Consider the following 23,049-nt stretch of genomic DNA (forward strand, 5'->3'; position numbering starts at 1 on the left):
GGATGCCTAGGAAGTGGGTTTCAGTTCTGCTGCTGCTACAGCTGAGTTGTCACTTCAGCCCTGGGAGCTGCGGGAAGGTGCTGGTGTGGCCCACAGAATACAGCCATTGGATCAACATGAAGACAATCCTGGATGAACTTGTCCACAGAGGTCATGAAGTGACTGTTCTGACATCTTCAGCCTCAATTCTTATTGATCCCAATAAACCATCTGCTATTCAATTTGATATTTTTCCTACATCTTTAAATAAAGATGATTTTGAGGATCTTTTCATGCGGATTATTTCTAAGTGGACATATATGCCAAAATATACATTTTTTACTTATTTTTCACTAATGCAAGATATCATTTGGGAATATAATGATTGTATTCAAACACTCTGTAAAGATGTAGTTTTGAACAAGAAACTTATGACCAAACTACAGGAATCAAGGTTTGATGTCGTTCTTGCAGATCCCGCTGGACCCTGTGGTGAGCTGCTGGCTGAGCTACTTAAAATACCTTTTGTGTACAGTCTCCGCTTCTCTCCGGGCTATACCATTGAAAAGTACAGTGGAGGACTCCCATTCCCTCCATCCTACGTACCTGTTATCTTGTCAGAATTAAGTGATCAAATGACATTCATGGAGCGAGTAAAAAATATGATGTACGTACTTTATTTTGATTTCTGGTTCGAAGCATTTAGTGAGAAGTGGGATCAGCTTTGCAGCAAAGCACTAGGTAAGTCATGTCCTTACTTGGTATCATGAAATCCTAACTTTCTTAGTGCTCTAATAGTAGGGTTAGTATAAATATTAATTCAGAGAAATGTGTCTTTTATAAGTAAAATGATAAAATAACATTATAAACTGATCCTGCATTCTCACAAATATTATGGAAATGCTTACATTATAAGGTAACTAAGGAATTGCTTCCTCTTGTGTAGTTTAGTTTGATATAAAAACAACTAATTTGCCACTTTACCTGAAGGATTCTTTCACACTAGAGAGAGAGAGAATGCTCTGTGCCAGACTCAGGAACCTATAATTTGATTTTTCTAATGACTTCACATTCCTTCACTAAGCACTTATAAGTGATCTGCTTAAACACTAAACTTTTGTTGATGGGTGGACATGTAAGTCAGTAAACTACGTTTTGTGAAAACTCTCCCTTCATTAAAGACAAAATGAGTCAAAATTAAGAGTGAGCACATCCATTACCATACCTTATGAAAATATTGCAGCTGTTATTTGTAAATGTTTTTATTAATGCACAAGTATTATTAGGCTCCTAAATTGAACCAAATGTAATTATAGTACCAGGAATTGAGCCATACTCTCAAAAGCTTATTTTTTGGGAAATCTAGGATAAAGGGAATAGCTTGCTAAATTGTAGAAACTAGATTAAATAATCTAGGGAAAAGTGTTTCCATGGATATGGTGGATTTAATTGATTGAGGAATTGAAATTCTTGTTTACATTAACATTTTTACTTCTGCAGCTTTGCAGAGTAAGCAAATGCATGTTTAATTCTATAGTGGCTTAGGTTTAACCATTTTCTATGATTGTGAATGTCCTGATGTGATGTTAGAGAAGAAAAACTGTTAAATTTTATATATATTGTTAATACTTATGAAAATCATGATATAAAACATCCTATCTAATAAAGAGGGGAATATGCTAATTGACCCTCATGCTGTCACAAAGATGGTGCTGCCCACAGCCAATAAAGGGGGAATATGCTAATTTACTGTCCCGCCCTCAAATATGGTGGCACCCACAGTCAATAAGGAGAAAATATGCTAATTGACTACCCCACTCTCAAATATAGCAGCACCTAGTCTCCTCAGCCCCACCAGGGCCCCCAAGCCGACCCAGCCACTCGTGCACCTGCCTCCAGATCCCCCAGTTCCCCAGGCCCCCAGCCACCCAGGGTCAGCCCAAGGCACAGGCAAGCCTTGATGGCAGCTGCCTCAGGTAACCAGGGCAGGCCGGGGCTTGCACTGACGGCAATGGCAGCAGCAGAGATGTGATGGGGCATCACCTTACCCTGATGCCAGGTCACCTCCTGCCCCTGACGGCTACGGATTATGGGAGGGAGCAGGCCAGACTGAGGGACACCCCTCCAGTGCATGAATTTTCATGTACCAGGCCTCTAGTATATATTATATAAATCCTAAAGGCCTGGTGCACCAATTTGCACATGGCTGTGGTCCCTTGGTATGGTCAGAGATTGGGACTGATCAGGGCCAGCTGGCCGCAGGGGAGGACCACAGGAGGTTGGCTGTGGGAGCAGACATCCCCGGCCAGCCAAGGGGATGGATTGTGGTAGGTTGGCTGACCATAGGAGGTTGGCTAAGGGACTTCACTGACCACCAGGGGGCAGCTCCTGCATTGAGTGTCTGCCCCATGGTGGTCAGTGCATGTAATAGGGACCAGTCAAACATTTTTTCGGTTGACCAACAGGTCATAATGGTCACTTAGGCTTTTTATATATATATAGATGTTTGCACTATTAAACCACAGATATTTTAAACATCTTTTAACTGCATTATACAAAAATATTTTTTTTTGTAAGAAAACAAAGTGGTATATTTACATTACAATATTCTTATTTTCCCAATTTTTTTTTCTATTTCCCTTTCAGGAAGACCCACTACATTATTTGAGTTAATGGGGAAAGCTGAAATGTGGCTTATTCGAACCTATTGGGATTTTGAATTCCCTCACCCACTCTTGCCAAATTTTGAATTTGTTGGAGGCCTCCACTGCAAACCTGCTAAGCCTCTGCCTAAGGTAAAACTATTCCTGTTTGTTCTGCTTTGCATTTTCAGTGGGAATGATTCTGTGTTCCTCATTCAGAAGGACTAATCATACTCAGAGAGATATGGGAATATGGGTAAAGTGACCTGACAATTAGAAACTCATATATTTTATACTATTTCAAAAATTTGAATGTCACTATCATTGCAAAATAAAGAACTATACTGAGGAGACTTTTGAAATAGGTTGAGTTAAATTAAGACCTTCATTATTCAACACATAAAAATCTAAGCCATTCATTCAAAAACTAATTTTAAAGTGACTAGCACAGTGCAAGGATAAGGGGTGGATATACAGAGGAGCAGTGTAGGCATAGTTTTTGCTCCCGCACCAGATGTTTTACCTGGAAAGAGATCATATCAGCAAGTAATAAAAACAGTGTGAAAATATTATAATAAAGTAAAAGCATAATGCTACAATAATGCTGGAGAGCATCCCATGGGAGTGAATCATAATACCTCAGGAGTGGCAATAGTAATCTGGTATAAGTTAGCATGAGACATCCCTTGTTACTGTCCTCCTTTAACAACAAAAATTTGTTATCTCTCCACGAACAAAAGTGCCAATGCACATGGACCTGGAGAGAGTCTTGCCCACCTACACATAGATAACAGACAGAAAGACTCCAGTACTGCCTATGACTCCTACAGGACATTGTGAATTGTTCCAGCCCCTCTTAGCTGCAGTTTGGAGCACCTACCTGGCTTGGGCAGCCACCTATAGATAAGAGAGCTTTCGGAGAAGTCCAGATTTCCAAAGGAGAAATTCCAGCACTCTGATGGAGCAAAAAATAGATGAATTTGAATGCATTGGTGTGCATGAGAGGAAAGCTTGATTTTGCCAGCATCATTCCTCTTCTGAGGCAGCTCAGTGGAAGACTAAAAGAAGGACCGCCCATGCCCGTGATTTCTGTCACAGGGATAGAGAGCCGGTGAGTGGATGCAGAGCTTCCCCTGGTTTGTAGGATGCTTCCAAAGAGCTCATTTCTCTCTCACAGCATCCAGAATATTGAATTAGGAGCTCAGTGACTGGCGAGAGGGAGCAGATCTTGAAAAGAAGATTAGTAGAGAGCATGTTAAAGAGACACGGTTCCTCCTGAATGCATTCTGTACTTCATCAGGAATCCTGACCTCAAATCACGAAGAAAACCTTTCTTACAGATCCCCCCATTCTGGCATGTGGGCACCAACAGTGACCTGCAATCCAACCCAGATCTTCTCCCTCTGGCCAGCTCCATGTAGAAGCTGCAAAAGGCAGCAGCAAGAGCAAGATTTAATAAAAGGCTAGGGAACAAGAGCAGAATACAGACAAGGGTTTGCAGACAGGAGAGAACCACAAACTTGATCTGTAGCACCACCTTCAGGAAAAGAAAGAGGAGGCACGCAGCATCTGGCCTGGTGCTTTATATGAAGGGAGGACAAACAGGCTCAAGAGTTCTCCCACAACAGGGAGCATGAAGCACAGAGCAGGCATATTCATTCAAGATCTGAAAAAGCCTTATCTACAGCAGTACTGATAAAAGGTATTTCTACCCTGAAAGTAGTAAACATAAGCAAGTGATTGCTAATTCAAATGCAAAAACAGCAAGGCAAAATTCCAAAGAACAAGAAAAATCAAGGAAACATTAGGTCACCAAATTTTACAACAATTCTTCAGAAACCAAATACAGACATGGAGATATATGATTTACCCAATAAAAATGTCAAAATAACTGTGCTGAGACTTGGTGATCTATAAGACAACAGAATCTTGTGCACTGTTGGTGGGAATGTAAACCACTATGAAAAACAGTATGGAGGTTTTTTAAGAAGCTAAATAGAGCTGTCATAAGATCCACAAATCCACTTCTGGGTATACTTCTAAAAGTAAGAAAAATAGGATATCAAAATTATTTCCATAATTCCATGTTATTTCCATCATTATAAACAAGAGCCTATAAATGGAAACAACTTAAGAGATGTGAAATACACACACACACACACACACACACACACATACATCCACGTACACACTAAAATATTATTCAACCATAAGAAAGAAGGAAATCCTGCAGTTTAGGACAATATAGATATTCATGTTAAGTGACATAAGGCACACTGTAAAAGACAAATAATATAGGATATCACTTGTATGTGGAATCTAAAAATGGCACACCCACTAGATACAGAAGTACAATGGTGATTACCATGGACTGGAGAAAGAGAGCTTAGTGGGTTAGAAGTTGGACAAGGTTCAGACTTGTAACTCTAAGATGATTAAGTTCAGGACATATAGTGATTATAGTATATAAACAATATTCTTTATATACTTGAAAATTTCTAGAGACTAGATATTAAATGTTCTCACCACACACATGAAAATATAATTATGTGACCTAATAGAGGTTTCACTAATGTTAGGTAGTAATCTATACAAATAAAAGGGTAATATGCTAATTAGGCCATACATCTTCCAGACGTCTTTCCGGATAAAGCCACGGTGGCAGGAGCCGAGTTAACCTTTTGCACTCGGATGTCGAGTGTGACTCAACACGGTTAGCATCAGTAGAAGCTTGTATGTCAAATTGTATTGAATGTATCAATAATTTGAAACATAAAAAAATCCAAATAAATATGTTTGTATGAAAAGAAACTCCAGTTTTTTATTCTACTGCCACGCTTTCTAAAATCTGGGATATTTAAAAAATTAAATCCCTGGTAGAATAAAGGAATTGAGAAAAAAGCAAGCAAGTGCAAAGGGTTAAAGGCAGTTAGGTGTGATCATGCCTGTAAGGGAGGGCAGTTAGGGGCAATCAGGCCAATAGGGGAGGCCAATTAGGGGCGATCAGGCCAGCAAGAGAGCAGTTAGAGAGTGATCAGGCCAGCAAGTGAGCAGTTAGGGGCAACAGGCCAGCATGCAGAGTGGTTAGGGGTAATCAGGCAAACAAGCAGGCAATCAGTTAGGAGCCAGCAGTCCCAGATTATGAAAGGGATGTCCTACTGCCAGTTTAAACTCGCAGTAGGCCATTCCTGAGAGGTCCCAGATTGGAGAGGGTGTAGGCCAGGCTGAGGGACCCAACCTCATGCATGAATTATGTGCACCAGGCCTCTAGTCTATCCTACCTAATAAAAGAGTGATATGCAAATTGACCCTAACTCCATTACACCCACAAGCGACGCCCACCAGCCAATCAGAGCGAGTATGCAAATTAACCCAACCAAGATGGCTTCAGCCACAGAGAAAGTAGGAGGGAGGCTTGGGTTTCCAAGGCGATAGAAGAAGCCAAGCTTTCCACCTTCCCTGGCCGGCCTATGCCTCCACTCAAGGCTACAAAGTTTCAATTATAGAAGGTAAACAAACCCAAACAGAAATGGCTGCCGGCCATGGAGCGAGCAGGAGGCTTGGCTCCACTCTAGGATACAAAGTCCAATTGTAGAAGGTAAATAAATTCCAGATACCAGGGCCTCCGCTTGGGTCACCAGGGGGCATGGCTGGCCTGCAAACCACCACAGGCCCCTCACTCAGGCCACCCCACACCCCAAGGGAACCCCCACCCTGATCCAGGACACACTTCAGGGCACACCAGCTGGCCCCCACCCCTGTACCAGGCCTCTATCCTATCTAATAAAAGAGTAATATGCAGATTGACCATCACTCCAACACACAATATAGCTGCCCCCATGTGGTCAAAGATCCTGCCCCCATGTGGACACAAGATGGCCACCACAAGATGGCCATCAGGAGAGGGCAGTTGGGAGGCACCCGGCCTGCAAGAGAGGGCACTTGAGAAGGACCAGGCCTGCAAGGGAGGGCAGTTGGAAGCAATCAACCCTGCAGGGGAGGTCAGTTAGGGGTGACCAGGCTGGCAGAGGAGGGAAGTTGGGGGCAAACAGGCTGGCAGGGGAGCTGTTAGACATCAATCAGGCTGGCATGGGAGTGGTTAGAGGGTGATCAGGCTGGCAGGCAGAAGTGGTTAGGGGCAATCAGGAAAGCAGGAAGGCGAGCAGTTGGGAGCCAGCAGTCCTGGATTGTGAGAGGGATATCCGACTGCCTGTTTAGGCCTTATCCCATTGGGATTGAGCCTAAACAGTCAGTCAGACATCTCTTAAGGGGTCCCAGATTGGAGAGCGTGCAGGCTGGGCTGAGGGACACCCCCCACTTCTGTGCGTGAATTTTGTGCACCGGGCCTCTAATATATATATAAAATCCTAGTATGAAAACAGACCGAACAGCAGAACAACCAAACAAGCAAACAAGCACTAGCTATGATTTGCACTGACCAGAAGGGGACCTGTGTGCAACATGGCAGGCATTGGACACAGGCGGCAGAGCGAGGAACATGGCGGGCGTAGGCTGTGGCGGGATTTGTGGAATCAGTGAGCGGTGACACCAGAACAAGGAGGGGTGCCGGTCACTGTTATCAGGGCTAGACTCTCGTGGTTACTGAAAATTTTTTGCTCACGCACGCCACGGTGCCACTGGGTGCTAACACCGGCCCCACTCTCACCAGCTGCTGGCACCAGGGCCACTGTGTACATCCAGAGTCAGTGCCAGAGCCGCCACCTCTACTCACTGATGGCACCCCCACCGGTCCCGATCGCTCTGTGCCCTCAGCAGGTGCAAGCAGCTGCTGCTGGCATCAATCGTCCCTGAGGGATTCTCCATCTCCCCATACTCCTGAGGGGCAATCCAGTCCAGCCACCACCTCTCGCACCTGCTACCAGCGACAGCCCCACTTGCAACTGCTGCTGGCACAGTCAGTGAGTGCGAGCAGCAGTGGCAGGAGCAAGGATGCCTGCAGACAGGGAACCAGAGCCATGGTAGGAGGGTCTGGGCGGGAAAGTGGAGGATAGACTGAGATCCACCCCTGTGCCCACTGAGCCTCAAGGCCCATAGTTACTTTCAATGTGCACGAATTCGTACACTGGGCCCCAAGTCATATTATAATAGATAAATGAATCAATTCAACACACTATATACACCTTAAGCTTACAGAATGTTATATTTCAATGATATGTCAATTTTCTTAAACAAATCTTGAAGCAATTATTAGAATGAGAAAGTAAACTACTTTAGAAGGGTTAGGTCTTTACTTTTCAGAGAAAAAAACAACTAAACTATTTAAAACAGAAAAATCAGCGGGGGTTGGGGGAGGGGAAGAGGGGATAAATGAGTATGAAGTATGGACCACATATCCATGAAATTTTGGCTCCTTATACATTTGGGGGTGGGGAGCTAGAAAGTACATTGAGAAATCAGGAATTTTTCTAGTACTAAAAGTAATAAAATTTAAAAACTGATAAAAAATCAGGGACCACAGTCAGAATAACTCTGAAACAATTTCAGGTGAACATAACTTCACCACAGCAACTTTAAATACATCAAACTGAGTTACTCAAGAGGGTGACCAGATCTTTGGTGCAGAGAGCCCAGTTGTACCTCTCCCACCTTGGGGCAGGTGCTCCCTGGGAGATTCAGAGAGGTGATGATGAGGGCCCCTCACAGCCAGGTACACAAGGCATATTTTAATAGAACTTCCACTTTACAATATGATTTCAGAGCAAAAGGTGTCATACATAAATAGATGTGAATATTTTCAACAAAAGATATGTCAGAAACATGGACACTCAGGTAAGTAACTAAGATAATTTTAACTAGGAATCTTAAGGTTATTTCGTGGATATTCTGGACAATAATACCAGACTCATGAATTATAGTAACTCTCCAGCATGTAAGAAGTGATTTAGGGAAAGAGGTCCAAGATTTCAACATAGGAAGACCCTGAACTGACACCTTCCCATGAACACTCAGAATATACAGCTACATGAAGAGCATTTCCTCCTGGAAAACAGTGGAGGGTTGACTGAACAGCTTCTGCACAACAAATGAGAGAGAGATTGCATAGAGAAGGTTGAGAAACTGCGAGAACTCTCCAGACTCTGTGGAAACACTTTGGGATTGGAGGTGCCAGTGAGTGCCAATGTTTACATTCTCTTTCCACTGATAGCATGGGCAGGAATTCAATTCAGGTGCTGTAGCTCACCTGCAAGACCACTATAGCATGCCCTAGGACACTCACCCCACAGCCACCCCAGGCTCAAACAGACAAACTGCATGGCAGTGCTGCAGCCATATGCCACTGGCTGCTCCAAATCCAGCCAATCAGCTTACCAGGGTGCCCCAGTGCTGAGTACCCTGAGAAAATTGGCCAATGTTTGCCTCCACTGTGGCTAGCCTGCATGCCAGAGAACCACTGGTACCTCAAGCAACCACTTCAATTCCAGCCAACCTGCTGAATCCACTCAGCACACAGAATACACAAAGATCATTCCTACACAAAGCCATTCCAACAGGTTCAGGAGAGATGTTTCATCTAATTCCTAGAAATAAATACAGAAAGTAAAACAAATGAGGAAATACAGAAGACTGGAAGTCAAAGCAATTGGTCTAATACATAGAAACAAATACAAAGAGGCATCAAATATAGGAAGACAAAGGAACAGGCCCCAAATGAAAAAAAATAGAAGAAATCTCCAGAAAAAGAGCTACACAAGAAACATACAACCTTCAGTGAATGAATCAGGAAGAAACATAAAAACTGAACATATCAATTACTAGCAAGAAAATTTAAATAGCAATTTTTTTTTAAAAAAGCTCCCAAAAAACAAGTTCAGGACCAGATGATTTCACAAGTAAATTCTATGGATCATTTAATTCTACCTAGTAATTAATACTTATCCTTCTCAATATATTCCAGAGATATTAAAAAATAAATAATACTCCCAAACTCATTCTATGAAAGTGGTCAAGAGTACCCTGATAGCCAAACCAGACAAAGACAATACAAAAAAAAATCACAAGACAATAAATATCTCTGATAAAAATAGATGTGAATATTTTCAACAAAATATTAGCAAGATGAATTAAACAATATGTTAAAGGATTATACATCATGCTCAAGTGGAATGTATTCTAGCAATGCAAGATGGTTCCATATCCACACAAAAAAATCAATGTGGTAGACAACATCAACAAACCAAAGATAAAAATCATATGATCATCTCAATAGATACAAGAAAAAGTATATGACAAATCCAGCATCCATTCATGATAAAAACTCTCAACCAAGTGGATACTGAGAGAACATACATCAACATAATAAAGACCATATATGACCAATTAAATCCATAGCTAATATTGTATTTAATGGTGAAAAGCTAAAAGCTTTTCTTCTACAGTAAAAAACAACACAGTGAGGCCTACTATTGCCACCTCTATTCAACATAATATTGGAAGTCCTAGCTACAGCAATCACAGAAGAAATAGAAATAAAGGGCATTTATATTGGAAATGAAGAAGTAAAACTGTCACCATTTGCAGATGACATAATACTGTATGTAGAGAACCCTAAAGATTCCACACAAAAAAAACTACTAGTACTGATAAATGAATTAAGTAAAGTAGCAAGATACAAAATAAATATCCAGAAATTAGTCAACAAATAAAAAGTGTTGTCAAGAAGGTAGAGAAAAGGGAATTCCTGTGCATGGAGCAAGTTTGTAAATTGGTGGAGCCACTATAGAAAACAGTATGGAGGTTCCTCAAAAAATTAAAAATAGAATAGTATACAACCCAGCAATTCCACTTATGAGTATTTATCAGAGGTAAACAAAAACACTAATTTGAAAAGATATATACACCCCCATGTTCATTACAGCATTAACTACAATAGCCAAGCTATGGAAGCAACCTTGGAGTCCATCAATAGATAAATGGGTAAAATCCATGTGGTCTATACATACCATGAAAAATTACTCACTAATATTAAAGGATCACATCTTGCTAAATGCAACAACGTGGAAGGAGCTAGGGGGTATTACGTTAAGTTAAGTAAATCAGGCAGAAAAAGACAAATACTATATGATTTTACTTATATGTATAACCTAAAAAAAAAAACAGACTTATAGATACAAATTATATACTAATTAGTTTCCCAGTGCACGAATTCGTGCATAATGAAAGGAGATTAATTAGAAGAAATATTTTAATATCGCTACTCACACTTTTTCTATATTAGAAGTGTCAATCAAATTCATAATCAACAATGACAAATAGAAAGGCAATCATGTGATTGGCACCGCAAGAGTTTTAGATGCATTACCCATCCATGAGTCAACTTAACTTTTTATATAGAGAGAATAAACTTGCTGAATTTGACTTGCTATCTGATGTAGCTAAACTTTTCCAGCCCAGTGAAGCACCCCAACTTCTCTTTCAGGTAATTGTCAGCAACATAGCAGTAAATATCCACATGAAGCAGGTTATTATTGTAGATCATGCAGGTAGGAAAAAGGGTAAAATATGTAACTGCAGCAGTGTTTGACTATATTCTGTGGAGTTAGAAAACCTGAAGTCATTTTCCAGTTCCACCATTTCTCACTTCTTTTCAGTCAGGTCAAGTTCCTAAGCTTTCTAAATCTCTGTTTTCTTGCTATTGAAAATAAAGAGGATTCCATCGAGTCTCCTATCTACCTACTCCAGAACTTCTGTGAGGATGAAATGAGATGAGGCATGTGTGAAATGTTTCCACCTACCGATAAAGCAAGTAGTGTTCCTGGGCAGAAGAAACTACAAGGAGGCTAGTCACTAGGGAGAGGAAGCTGTGTGTTGCTACATGACCTCATTAACTGGACAGTCGGACACTTAGCATATTAGCCTTTTGTGTATATATAGATGATTGCCAGAGGGGTAGGGGGTTGGAAGTGAGAGAAAAGGGGAGGAGGAATAAGAGGTACATATGTCTAGTTATAAAATAAATGAATCACAGGAATTTAATGTACAGCATAAGAAATATAGTCAATAATACTTATCATAACTTTGTGCAGTGAGATGGTTACTAGACTTATCACACAATAAAGTATATAAATGTCAAATTACTACATTGCACACCTGACAAAAATATAATGTAGTATGCCACTATACTTAAATAAAAAATTTTAATAATTTAGGGGAAAAATTGGGAGAATCTGACAAAAGTTAAGATGAGATATAAATTATTATAGAGATGATAAAAAAGATATAGTCATTCTAATCATAATGAACATTTTCCTAACTGCCCACCCTTGCCAGCCCGATTGCCCCTAATTGACTTCCCCTGCCAGCCCGATTACCCCTAACTGCCCTCCCTTGCCAGCCTGGTCACCCCTAACTGCCCTCCCCTGCCAGACTGGTTGCCCTTAACTGTCCTCCCCTGCAGGCCTGGTCCCCCCAAATGCCCTCCCCTGCAGGCCTGCCCCCCCTTAGCTGTCCCCCCCCTCTTGCAGGCCTGGTCCCTCCCAACTGCCCTCCCTTGCTGACCTGATCGCCCACAACTGCCCTCCTCTGCTGGCCATTTTGTGGCAGCCATCTGGTGTCCACATGGGGTCGGCCAACTTTTACCACATGGGGGCAGTCATTGTTGGAGTGATGGTCAATTTGCATAGTACCTCTTTATTATATAGGATAACATTGTAAGTGAAGAGTCGCTAAAAGCATTTCCTCTTCAATACTGTGTACTGGCTCTATTTCATTTCTTCCTTACACACACACACACACACGCACACACACACACACACACACATTAGCACAAGAATATCTAATAAGGGAATTCAAGCTCATCAATTGTATACTCCAAGGAACTGAGGAATTAAGTCTCTTCAAAATAGCCACTGATAATAAGAGAATGGAGGTTCCACAAACAAAAATAAAAACAATTATCATTTGATCCAGCAGTAGAGCTTCTGGGTATATTCTAAAACAGTGACATTAGAATCATATTCATAACACTATTTACAAGAGCCAAAAGATAAAATCAACTCAAGGGCCATCTATACATATAAAAGTCTAATATGCAAAGTGTCTCCTCGGAAGTTTGACTGGAAAGTTTGATCGCTCGCTATTATGTGCGCTGACCACCAGGGGACAGCACAGAATGAAGGAAGGCTCCAGCTGGCACCAGAAAGAAGACCCTGGCCAGCAGCTGAAAGGCCAGATCGTCCCTGATTGCCAGCCAGGCCTAGGGACTTTACCCATGCATGCATTTTGTGCACTGGGCCTCTAGTTGATAGATAAAACGATAAATAATCAATACACAAAATGGTGTAATATGTGTTATGTGCTGTGAGTCAGCTCTGACTCCTGAGGACTTTATGAATGAGTGATGTCCACAAAATATTAGTTTTAATAGCCTTCTCAACTCTTTTAGACTCATGCCTATGGCTTCTTTTATGAAGTCAATCCATCTCATATTTGATCATCCTCCTTCCTGGTGCCTTCTATTTTTCCCAGCATTATATTTTTCAAAGAACCCTGCCTTCTCAAGATGTCCCTGAAAAATGAAAGTATCAGTTTTGTGATTTTTACCTCCTGCAATATTTCAGGATTAATTTGCTCTACGGCCCACTTGTTGTCTTTCTGGTGGCTCAGTAATGTTGATAAACATTACTAAGCCTTAAAATTGAAGGAAATTATAACACCTGCTATAACTTAGATGAACTTAAAGACATTTTGCTAAGTGAAATAAGCCACAGACAAGAAAACAAATAATGCATGATTCCACTTACTTTAGGGATTTAGACTAGTCAAATTCATAGAAACAGAAAGAAGAATGATAGTTGCCAGGGACTGGTAAAATGGAGAATTACACCTTAAGTAATGTACAGTTTCAATTTACAAGATGAAAATGTTTTGGAGATGGATTATACAACAATAAGAATACATATACTACTGAACTATACACTTAGAAATGGTTAAGATGGAAAGTATATTATGTGTATTTTAACACAATTTAAAATAACAAGAACTATATTAATAACCTCTTATGATACTTACTTTTCTCTTTGGCTGTTTGTAGCAATCCTTTCAATAGTGTTCACTATGCTACTATCTTTTTTAATGGGAAAAATTCTTCCTTCACAGGAAATGGAAGAGTTTGCCCAGAGCTCTGGAGAAAATGGTATTGTGGTGTTTTCCCTGGGGTCAATGGTCACTAACATGACAGAAGAAAGAGCCAATATAATTGCATCAGCCCTTGCCCAGCTTCCACAAAAGGTTAGATAAACTATCATAGAGCAGAAAACTAATGAGAGTGTTAAACTCTGTAAAGGGTCTGATTAAGAAATGTCTACATGGAAGGTATAGTATTAGGATAGCTTCTATGATCTTTGAAAAAAAATACACATGTCAGGCGCTAAAGTAATACAGAGGGTGTTTTTGATGGACAATAACATTGGCATTAGCATTCTGGTCACAAAGAAGTATGTTTCTAAAGGACAGTGTGAAGTTTGGTTTGTTAATAGTATTATAGGGCAGGAACAGATATCACCAAATCCTATCCTTTCATTTGCTTCATTTCCTTGCAGGATTTCTAGAGTACTGTACACATTACTGATGTTCTCAGAATGGACTTAAATTTTAACATTAAACAGGGAATGATAACAGTTTGAATGGCATCAACAATTTAGACTTGCCAGGAAATCCAGGTCTCTCTTACTTTCCCTGAATTTTTAATTAGGTCTATTCAGTTTTGCAAGGTGATATTCAGAGTAAGGATATTCAGGGCTTACCAAGTTGCATAAAGGTATCTAAGCCAGCCACCATGATTTAGAGAAAGAGAAAAAATGGCTTGTAAAAAGGAAAGAGAACCTCCCTGGTGGACTGGGCCCTGCTAAATTCTGAAGCAGGAAGACATAAAAGAAAGGGTGGAGGTGGGTTCAGCCCTCAAGGTGACCCAGTGTTTTATAATATGTGGCCTCAAAACAACCCATCAGAATAATAACTTCTGATGAAGAAGGAGTAGGAGAAGGAGGAGAAAGATGAGGAGGAGGGAGAGGAGATGAAGGGTTAGGAGGAGAAGGAGGGAGACGAAGATGAGGAGGAAGAGAAGGAGGAGGAGGAGATAAGAGAGTCAACCAGAAGCAAGCCTAGCATGGGACAGTTTCAGATGCTCCTCCTTCTCCATAAATTATAGTAGTGAATTATTCTAATATATAAAGTATTTTTGAAGTCTCTAGGTAATAGTGAACTACTTTTAGTTTCCTAACTAATGTAGCTTCTTCCCTATCACCTATGCAAATTTGCTAAGAACTTGAAGTAACTTTAATACTCACATAGAAAAGAGATGTTAACCACTTATAAACTAGAATCCAGCTCACTGGTGGACTTATAAATTGCTTGGCTATTTATAATTCATTAACCATATTAATCAATGCTGTCAGTGCATTGTAGCATGTTTTGAAATATTCACAGTCAGATTAATTAAATTTATCATCATCATATTTGATCTTTTCAACAGGTAAACTATTATTCATAAGTGCCAATGGCTTTAAAATTTCACATTTTAAGAAAAATTTCCATCCTAGGTAAAGTGATATACTGGATTTGGGTAAAAGTTACCACTTAAAAGTGGTGATTAATAAGTAGAAAACTAAAGAAGCTAAACATATTCATTAAGCAGACTTTATTTATTATTATTAATAAACTATTAAATATCAGAATGATTTAATTCTAATAAATAGCTGATTGCATTGATTTTGTAAAGCAAATGATGTAAAACTCTAAGATAATTTATGAAATTAGTGAATATAAAAAACTACTTCCCCATCATTCAAAAAGAAATAAGCAGGTTAACATTAAATCTAGATGATGCGAGCTAGAATAATAAATAAAATAAATGTGTAGACTATTAATTTAATGTGTTTTGCACTACAATTATATGACTACCTAAAAATTTATATACTTGAATTGGTCATTGACGATCTCATTTGTCTAACCCCAAAGTGTGAAACATCATGATTGCATTCATACCTGCCTGAATATAATAAGTAACTTGCAATAAGAGTACATATGCCTCTTATATCAGTGTTTTATTGGTTCTCATTATCAACATGTCATGTCCTCATTCACTTACCTTAAACATGTCAGGGATTTAACTAGATGTATCTTAACTTATTTAGAATTCTTGCATGATATAACTCTGCAGTTAGACACAAGTAATACATTACCTTCTTTACCCTAACAGGTTATATGGAGATATGATGGCAAAAAACCAGATACCTTAGGGCCAAATACAAGGCTCTATAAATGGATCCCCCAGAATGACCTTCTTGGTAAGATTCTGGAAAACCCAGAAATCAGAATCAAGTCAACCAGAATGATAAAAGAGTTCATTAGGATAAAAATGTATTAAATATTTCTTACTGAAAACCTCAAAAATAAAAATGAACTTCCCAATATTTCTTTCCTAGTCCTAGGGTAAGAGTATAAACTATAACAGTTGGCATCTTATGTTACACAGCGATGTTCCGTATGGACACAAACAAAAGATCTTTATTTCATGTGTAATTCCTTTCAGAGAGAATATCTCAACACTTTCCCAATTGTCACTCTGCCTCCTAATTTTCTCCTTACACCAATCATTTAACCCACAGTAAAGGTGTACAAGTGTCCTTGAAAAATATCAGCTCCTCTTCTATTACCTGTGACTCTCCATTATCCATTGGGGAAAAATTAATATCTCTTCCTGAAGAAATAACATATTTCATTATAATGTACTAGAGGATCAGTACACGAAATCCTTGCATGGGGAAGGGGGGATTCCCTCAGCCCAGCCTGAACCCTCTCCATTTGGCAACACATTGGGGGATGTCAGACTGCCAATGTGTCAGAAGTCAGACATTCACAGGAATCAGGCCTAAACCGGCAGTCGAACATTCCTCTCACAATCTGGGACCACTGGCTCCTAATTGCTCACCTGCCTGCCTGCCTAATCACCCCTAACTGCCTCTGCCTGCCAGCCTGATCACCCCTAACTTAAGGTGACCAGATCGTCCCGCTTTTGGCGGGACAAAACCAATTTTTAACAATTTGTCCCATGTTCCACGGTGTTTTAAAAAAGTCCCTATTTTTGGAAAGATTTAGGGACTTTTTTAAAACGCCCTGGGACATGGGACAAATTGTTAAAAATTGGTTTTGTCCCGTGAAAAGCGGGACGACCTGGTCACCTTACCCTAACTGCCCTCCCCTGCCAGCCTCGTTACCCCTAACTGCCTCTGCCCACCTTCCTGATCGCCCCTAACTGCCCTCCCCTACTGGCCTAGAGGCCCGCAACTGCCCCCTCCTGCTGGCCTGATCTTGCCCCCAACTGCCCTCCTCTGCTGACAATTTGGTTCTGATTGGTTGGTTTCTATGTCAGTCAGCGTCTAAAGCTCCATGTGCTAGGCAGCCATTGGCTCTCCACAGCACCCAGATTTGGTTCTGATTGGTCAGTTTCTATGCCAGTCAGCATCAAAATCTCTGCCTCCTAGGAAGTCATTGGCTCCCCACAGCACCCACATTTGGTTCTGATTGGTCAGTTTCTATGCCAGTCATTGTCAGAAGCTCCACCTCTTAGGCAGCCCTTGGTTCTTCACAGCGCCCACATTTGGTTCTGATTGGTCAGTTCCTATGCCAGTCAGCGTCTCTGGCCCTATCAACGGGACCCAATTAGAAAGGCAGCACTGATCAGCAGCCCCAGTGGAGGCCTAGAGAGTAAAGGAAGCACAGCTGCTGGCCAGACTGGGAGAGAAAGAGAGAGGCAGGTGCTGGCCAAAAGCTGCCTCAGAGGCTATGGATCAATCCCTGCTTCTCTCTTCACGTGTCTCTCTGGCCCTGATTTGCAGCCCCCTCAGCAGTCAGTACTGGGGTACTGTGCCTGCAGTGGAAGCAGTCAGCACTGGGTTGCCACACTTCCGGTTGGTCAAACCTCAGTCTTTACTGATCATTACAACCCAGGGTTTTTATTATTAGGAGAGCTTTTTCTTCCTCTGATTCCTGTGCCACTACCATCCCACTGTCTGCTACATATAACACTCTGACTTCACTGTTTTATTAAGAGAATATATTTCAACATGCACCGCCACTTTTTTTTTTGGCATACACTTTTTACAATCCAGAATATTCTCTTTCCATTTGTCCACTGGCAACCTGTATTCATTCCAAGTCAAAAGAAACACACTAATCTTCTATGTAAGCCTTCACTGTCTCTCCAGCAGACTTAGGTACCTTTTCCTATGAGTTCTGAAAGACACTTTAATACAGTCTGAAGTGTAGACCAATCTGTTACTAAATATATTGCCTCTGTCAGTGCCTTTATTGCAAAATTATAATTTTATTTCCAAGGTTTATAGCACATAATTTGCTGAAATTCATCCAATTCTAGGTCATCAAAAAACCAAAGCCTTTATAACTCATGGTGGAACCAATGGCATCTATGAGGCGATTTACCATGGGATCCCTATGGTGGGCCTTCCTATGTTTGCGGATCAACCTGATAACATTGCTCACATGAAGACCAAGGGAGCAGCTGTCAGATTGGACTTCAACACTATTTCAACTACAGATTTGCTCAATGCATTAAAGACTGTCATTAATGATCCTTTGTAAGTATCACATGTTTTTTATAAATAATATTTATACACTAGTGGCCTGGTGTAAGAAATTCGTGCAGGGGTGGGAGGTCCCTCAGCCCGGCCTGCAGCCTCTCCAATCTGGGATCCCCTGTGGGACTGGGCCTAAACCGGCAGTCAGACATCCCTCTAGCAATCTGGGACTGCTGGTTCCTAACTGCTCACCTGCCTGCCTGCTTGATTGCCCCTAACCACTCTGCCTGCTGGCCTTCTCGCCCCCAACTGCCTCCCCCCCAACTGACCTGATCACTGCCAACTGTCACCCCACCCCCGCTGGCCTGCTCACCCCCAACTGCCCCCCACTGCTTGCCCCCAACTGGTCCCCCCTGCCGGCCTGCTCACCCACAACTCCCCCCCACCAGCCTGATCACCCCCAACTGCCCTCACCTCCTGGCCTGATTGCCCCTAACCTCCTCTGCCTCGGCCCCACCACCATGGCTTTATCTAGAAGGATGTCCAAAAGGTCTCCTGGAAGGTCTCTGGTGTAATTAGCATATTACCCTTTTATTACTATAGATAGGATATGACATACTGCCATAACTATAACATATCTACCAGTATTACTCTAAGAGAATACGCACTTTATGTGATAGGAAGACATCTAATACATTACATTGTATATGTTGTAAGTGGTAGGAAATACTGTACTTGTAGCAATAGTATACACTCTATGACTTTCCTTCCTGATTTGGGAATGGTTCCCCAGTTCTTTGAACATTTTCTGGCCCCTGATATATTTGGAAAGAAAATAGCTCTGAGTTTGGAGAAATTAAATTACAATCATGACTAATTCTACTGCCTCCTGTACTTCCAGCCAGATAACGGGAAAAACATCCCCGGGCCATCGCCTCCTATGGCTGAGCTCCAGGGTGAGGGCCCGCAGCCCAGCACTGGGTGGATGACAGTGACTGGAGGCACCTCAGGGTCATCCTGTTGTCAGCCCAGAAACAGGGGCCCTCTGCTCCCAGCCCCTCCCGAGCCCCAGTGTCTCCTAAAAGGTTCCTGAGGCTGTGCCCCCCAATCCGGCTGCCCTCTCCTCATTGGGGACCAGGGCACAGTAATGCAGGGCATGGCATCCCATTTTCATTAAAATGTTCAACCTGCACCTGCTCCATCGGTGTCCACAGGCAGCCCAGGGGAAGACAATGATCCCAGGGGCAGACAGTGATCCTGGAGGCACTTGCCACCTCTGACAGAGCTCAGCCATGATGGTCTGGGGAGACACAGCCCTGCCAGGCCCCATGGCTATGACTTGGAACTGCTTCCTTAACCAGGGACCTGGCACTGGGTGGGCGGCAGCGGCACTTACTCCCCAGTCCATGCTGGAGTGGGTTCCTGTGGTTTCAGAACCAAACTCCAAGGGCCTCCCCAAGCAGTAGGAGCTCTGAGCCCACTGGCTCTCCCTAGATCCCGCCAAGGCATGCTTCTCACCCTTGCTTCTTACTCTTGCTGAAAACCTTCTCAGGCCACTTGCCATAGTAATATCTGGTGGGGCTGAGGGGACTGGGTCCCACCATATTTTATGGTGGTGTGACAGTCAATTTGCATATTCCATCTTTCTATGTTAGGATGGATTATTTGCCAATAGTGTATCTTAATTTCATCCCATTTTTAAGAGGCAAATTTTGACATTAATAACATAAGTTACCCCATCTTAAGTCTACTTTTACTTTTGACCACACATTTACTTCAAAGTTGCATTTTAACCCCATGTATTTAATGGGGAGGCATGTAGTGCAACAATTTTCTCTTCCAATAATATAAAGTTATGTAGGTAATTATGAGGACACATTTTTTAAAAATATGATAAAATACATAGAAGGAAGAGTGAGAAACTAGAAGAAAAAATCATAAATTCTTTACCTAAATAAATTCAATACCTAAAATTTCTGAAACTATAAATATCTTTACACTCAAAAACTTATTTTATTATAATCATTTAAACAGATTTTATGAAATATTACTTACATACCATAAAATTCACATGTTAAAATTACATAATTCAAATATATGTAGTATGCTTACAAAGCAATGAAACTATCACAATAATATAAACTTAGGGCATTTTTGTCATCCAAAAAGACGTATTATATGCCTTAGCAGTTACTTCCCATCTCCCTCACCCAAGCAAACATTGATCAACTTTCTATCTCTACAGATTAGTCATTCTGGACATTTCATAATAACAGTGTCATACAATATATGATCTTTTGGAACTGGCTTCTTTCACATGGCATAATGTTTTTTGTGTATATTTTTAAAATATATTTTTATTTATTTCAGAAAGGAAAGAAGAGGGAGAGAGACAAAGAAACATCAAAAATGAGTGAGAATCATTGATCGGCTGCCTTTTGCACACCCCACACTGGGGATCAAGCCAGCAACATGGGCATGTGCCCTGACTTAGAATCGAATAGTTACCTCTTGGTTCATGGTTCAAGGTTCATGGGTTGTTCATACTGTACAACCACTTAGCTATGCTGGCCTGTCAATAAACATATTTTTTAATTAAAAAAAAATGCAACTCTGAATGGGAATGATTGGCTTACTATTAAGCAAATTAACTTACTTTCAATGTTGGTATCTTTGTGTTTCTCCTTTAGATATAAGGAGAATGCTATGAAATTATCAAGAATTCATCATGACCAGCCAGTAAAGCCTCTGGATCGAGCGGTCTTCTGGATCGAGTTTGTCATGCGCCACAAAGGAGCCAAACATCTTCGGCCAGCCGCCCATGACCTCAGCTGGTTCCAGTACCACTCTTTGGATGTGATAGGGTTCCTGCTGGCCTGTGTGGCAACTGCTACATTTGTCATCACAAAATGTGTTCTGTTTTGTTGCCGGAAGCTTTTTAAAACAGGAAAGAAGAATAAAAGAGAGTAGTTGTTTCAGAGGCCTGAAGCTCATATGCCTCGTAGATAGGACTCCTCCACTTTATTCCAGCAGGAAGTGTGATAAAAGGGTCACTACCACCTGTGACAACCTTACTTTTCACAATTTAGCTTCTCAGATCAAAATTTGTTTTCAAGTGCCTACCTGATAAAGAGTTATAAATATGTCATGCCAAACATAAAGACTAATAAAAATTAAAACAAAAATAAAGCCATATGAATATATTTTAAAATTTGTTATTCTAATTGCAAAGTTATACCAAAAAATTATCTTAACTGTGTTTCAAACATTACACATGAACACAAGAACATTAAGTAGTCTATTCCCGTATTAATATTAGTTTGCAAATACTTAGAATATTTTAATATTATTTTGGTGCAAAATTCTGTAGTTTTATCTTTTGCTAAAGAAGCTATTCAAAAGTTAGAATTGTGCAAAATGATTCATCCTCCTACTTCATTTTGGGAGACCACCGATGCTCCTTTGTTTTAATGTACATCCAGCATCAGCATCACTTCTTCTTACCTAAAGACATGGAAGTCATTTGCTTTCATCCAGTTTAAGTTAATTTATCATCAAAACCTATGTGGATTGAGAAATATAACAACAGCTAATTGCTTCCTATTGTGAACTGAGCTATTTATGAAACTTTGGTTTCAGTAGCTAATTCTCTTTACCTCACAGCCCTTTAAAAAGATTCACCCGGTTGTTTTCACTCTCCTTTTAGTCTTTGATCATGGATATATGGTTCCAAGTATAGGTTTGAAAATGTAGAATCCGTACTCTAAAGTGTCTTATTGAATTTTCATTCTCTCCAAATATGTGTGTACATATACAGTATATGCCCACTTCTTGTAAAACAAGGCACAGAATCACTTAGCTACTTACAGACATGGTGAACAATTCAATGTTTTAGTGGAAGGTAGTTTGAAATAATGATTATTCCATACTAGGGGACCAGGGCATAAATTCATGCACCTGCATGCATATAAGCATAACCAATGGACACAAAACTCTGGGGGGTGAAGGCATGTATGGGAGTGGGCGGGGGGCAATGGTAAGATATGTACACATATAATACCTTAATTTAAAAAATGGAAAAAAAATAAAGAGTGAAAAAAAGTAAGGAACTGTGGGCTGTGAGGCTGAAGTGAGCAGCGTGGCGGTTCTTGGCCCATCCTCTGGGCCCCACCCGGCCCCACCAGCTGAGGCGCCAAGTCCCCTCTCTGCCGGCATCCCCACTCTGCCACCCTGCTCCAACATGCTGACCACACTGAGTGACTGGGGCCTGCACCAGCAGAAGGTGCGAGTGAGGCCAGTTATGTAAGCATGTGCGACTGACGGCTCTGGTGCCTGTAGCGGGTGCGAGCAGGGCCATGTTAGGCAACAGGTGTGAGAGGTGACTGCAGGCCCTGATTATCCCTCAGGACCAGGGGGAGGTGGAGACGCCCTGAGCGGTGATATGGGCTGGCAGCTGCTGCTGGCACCAGCTGAGGGCGCCAACCAATCGGGGCCAGCACGCTGCACCAGCAGCAGGTGCAAGCACCGGGCAGGACTGCGGCACTGTTGAGCGTCTGTTCCCTTCGGTCAGTGTGTGTCATAGCAACCAGTGGATCAGTCACTTAGGCTTTTATATATATAGTTTATTTTATTTTTTAAAAATTGTTTTTATTTATTTTAGGGAGAGAGGAGGAGAAGGATAGAGAGATCGAAACATCATTTAGCTGCCTCCTGCACACCCCTTCCTGAGGATTGAGCATGGGAGCAAAATTTTTCAGTAACCACCAGAGGCTTGCCCTGATGATAGCAACCAGCACCACACCTTGGTCTGGTGCCCCCATTCACCTACTCCACCATCCCAAGGCGGCCAACGCCTGCCATGTTACGCGCGTGGC

The 23,049-nt window shown here is 41.4% G+C and overlaps 1 protein-coding gene across 5 annotated transcripts; it reads left to right on the plus strand.

The window, feature by feature from the left end:
- LOC103303631 (UDP-glucuronosyltransferase 2B31-like) lies at positions 1-21,169 on the plus strand. Of its 5 annotated transcripts, XM_054728603.1 has the most exons (7): positions 1-337; positions 686-720; positions 2,626-2,774; positions 13,737-13,868; positions 15,838-15,925; positions 18,016-18,235; positions 20,866-21,169. In XM_054728603.1, the coding sequence occupies exons 1-7, from the start codon at positions 3-5 to the stop codon at positions 21,143-21,145; spliced, it is 1,239 nt and encodes a 412-aa protein (XP_054584578.1). In that variant the 5' UTR covers positions 1-2; the 3' UTR covers positions 21,146-21,169. The 5 variants fall into 5 exon arrangements, with proteins under 5 accessions (XP_054584578.1, XP_054584560.1, XP_008158856.2 ...); XM_054728585.1 differs by having other exon boundaries at positions 1-724; positions 2,630-2,774; XM_008160634.3 differs by having other exon boundaries at positions 1-720.
- Positions 21,170-23,049: the final 1,880 nt, after the last annotated feature.

This window comes from Eptesicus fuscus, chromosome 2, assembly GCF_027574615.1.
Source record: "Eptesicus fuscus isolate TK198812 chromosome 2, DD_ASM_mEF_20220401, whole genome shotgun sequence".
Classification (NCBI taxonomy): Eukaryota; Metazoa; Chordata; class Mammalia; order Chiroptera; family Vespertilionidae; genus Eptesicus; species Eptesicus fuscus.

Coding starts and splice junctions, on each gene's coding strand:
- LOC103303631 (XM_054728585.1), top strand. CDS start 3: ATGCCTAGGAAGTGGGTTTCAGTTCTGCTGCTGCTACAGCTGAGTTGT. Junction 725..2,629: donor TGCAGCAAAGCACTAGGTAA/GTCATGTCCTTA, acceptor CCTTTCAGGAAG/ACCCACTACATTATTTGAGT. Junction 18,236..20,865: donor ACTGTCATTAATGATCCTTT/GTAAGTATCACA, acceptor TTTCTCCTTTAG/ATATAAGGAGAATGCTATGA.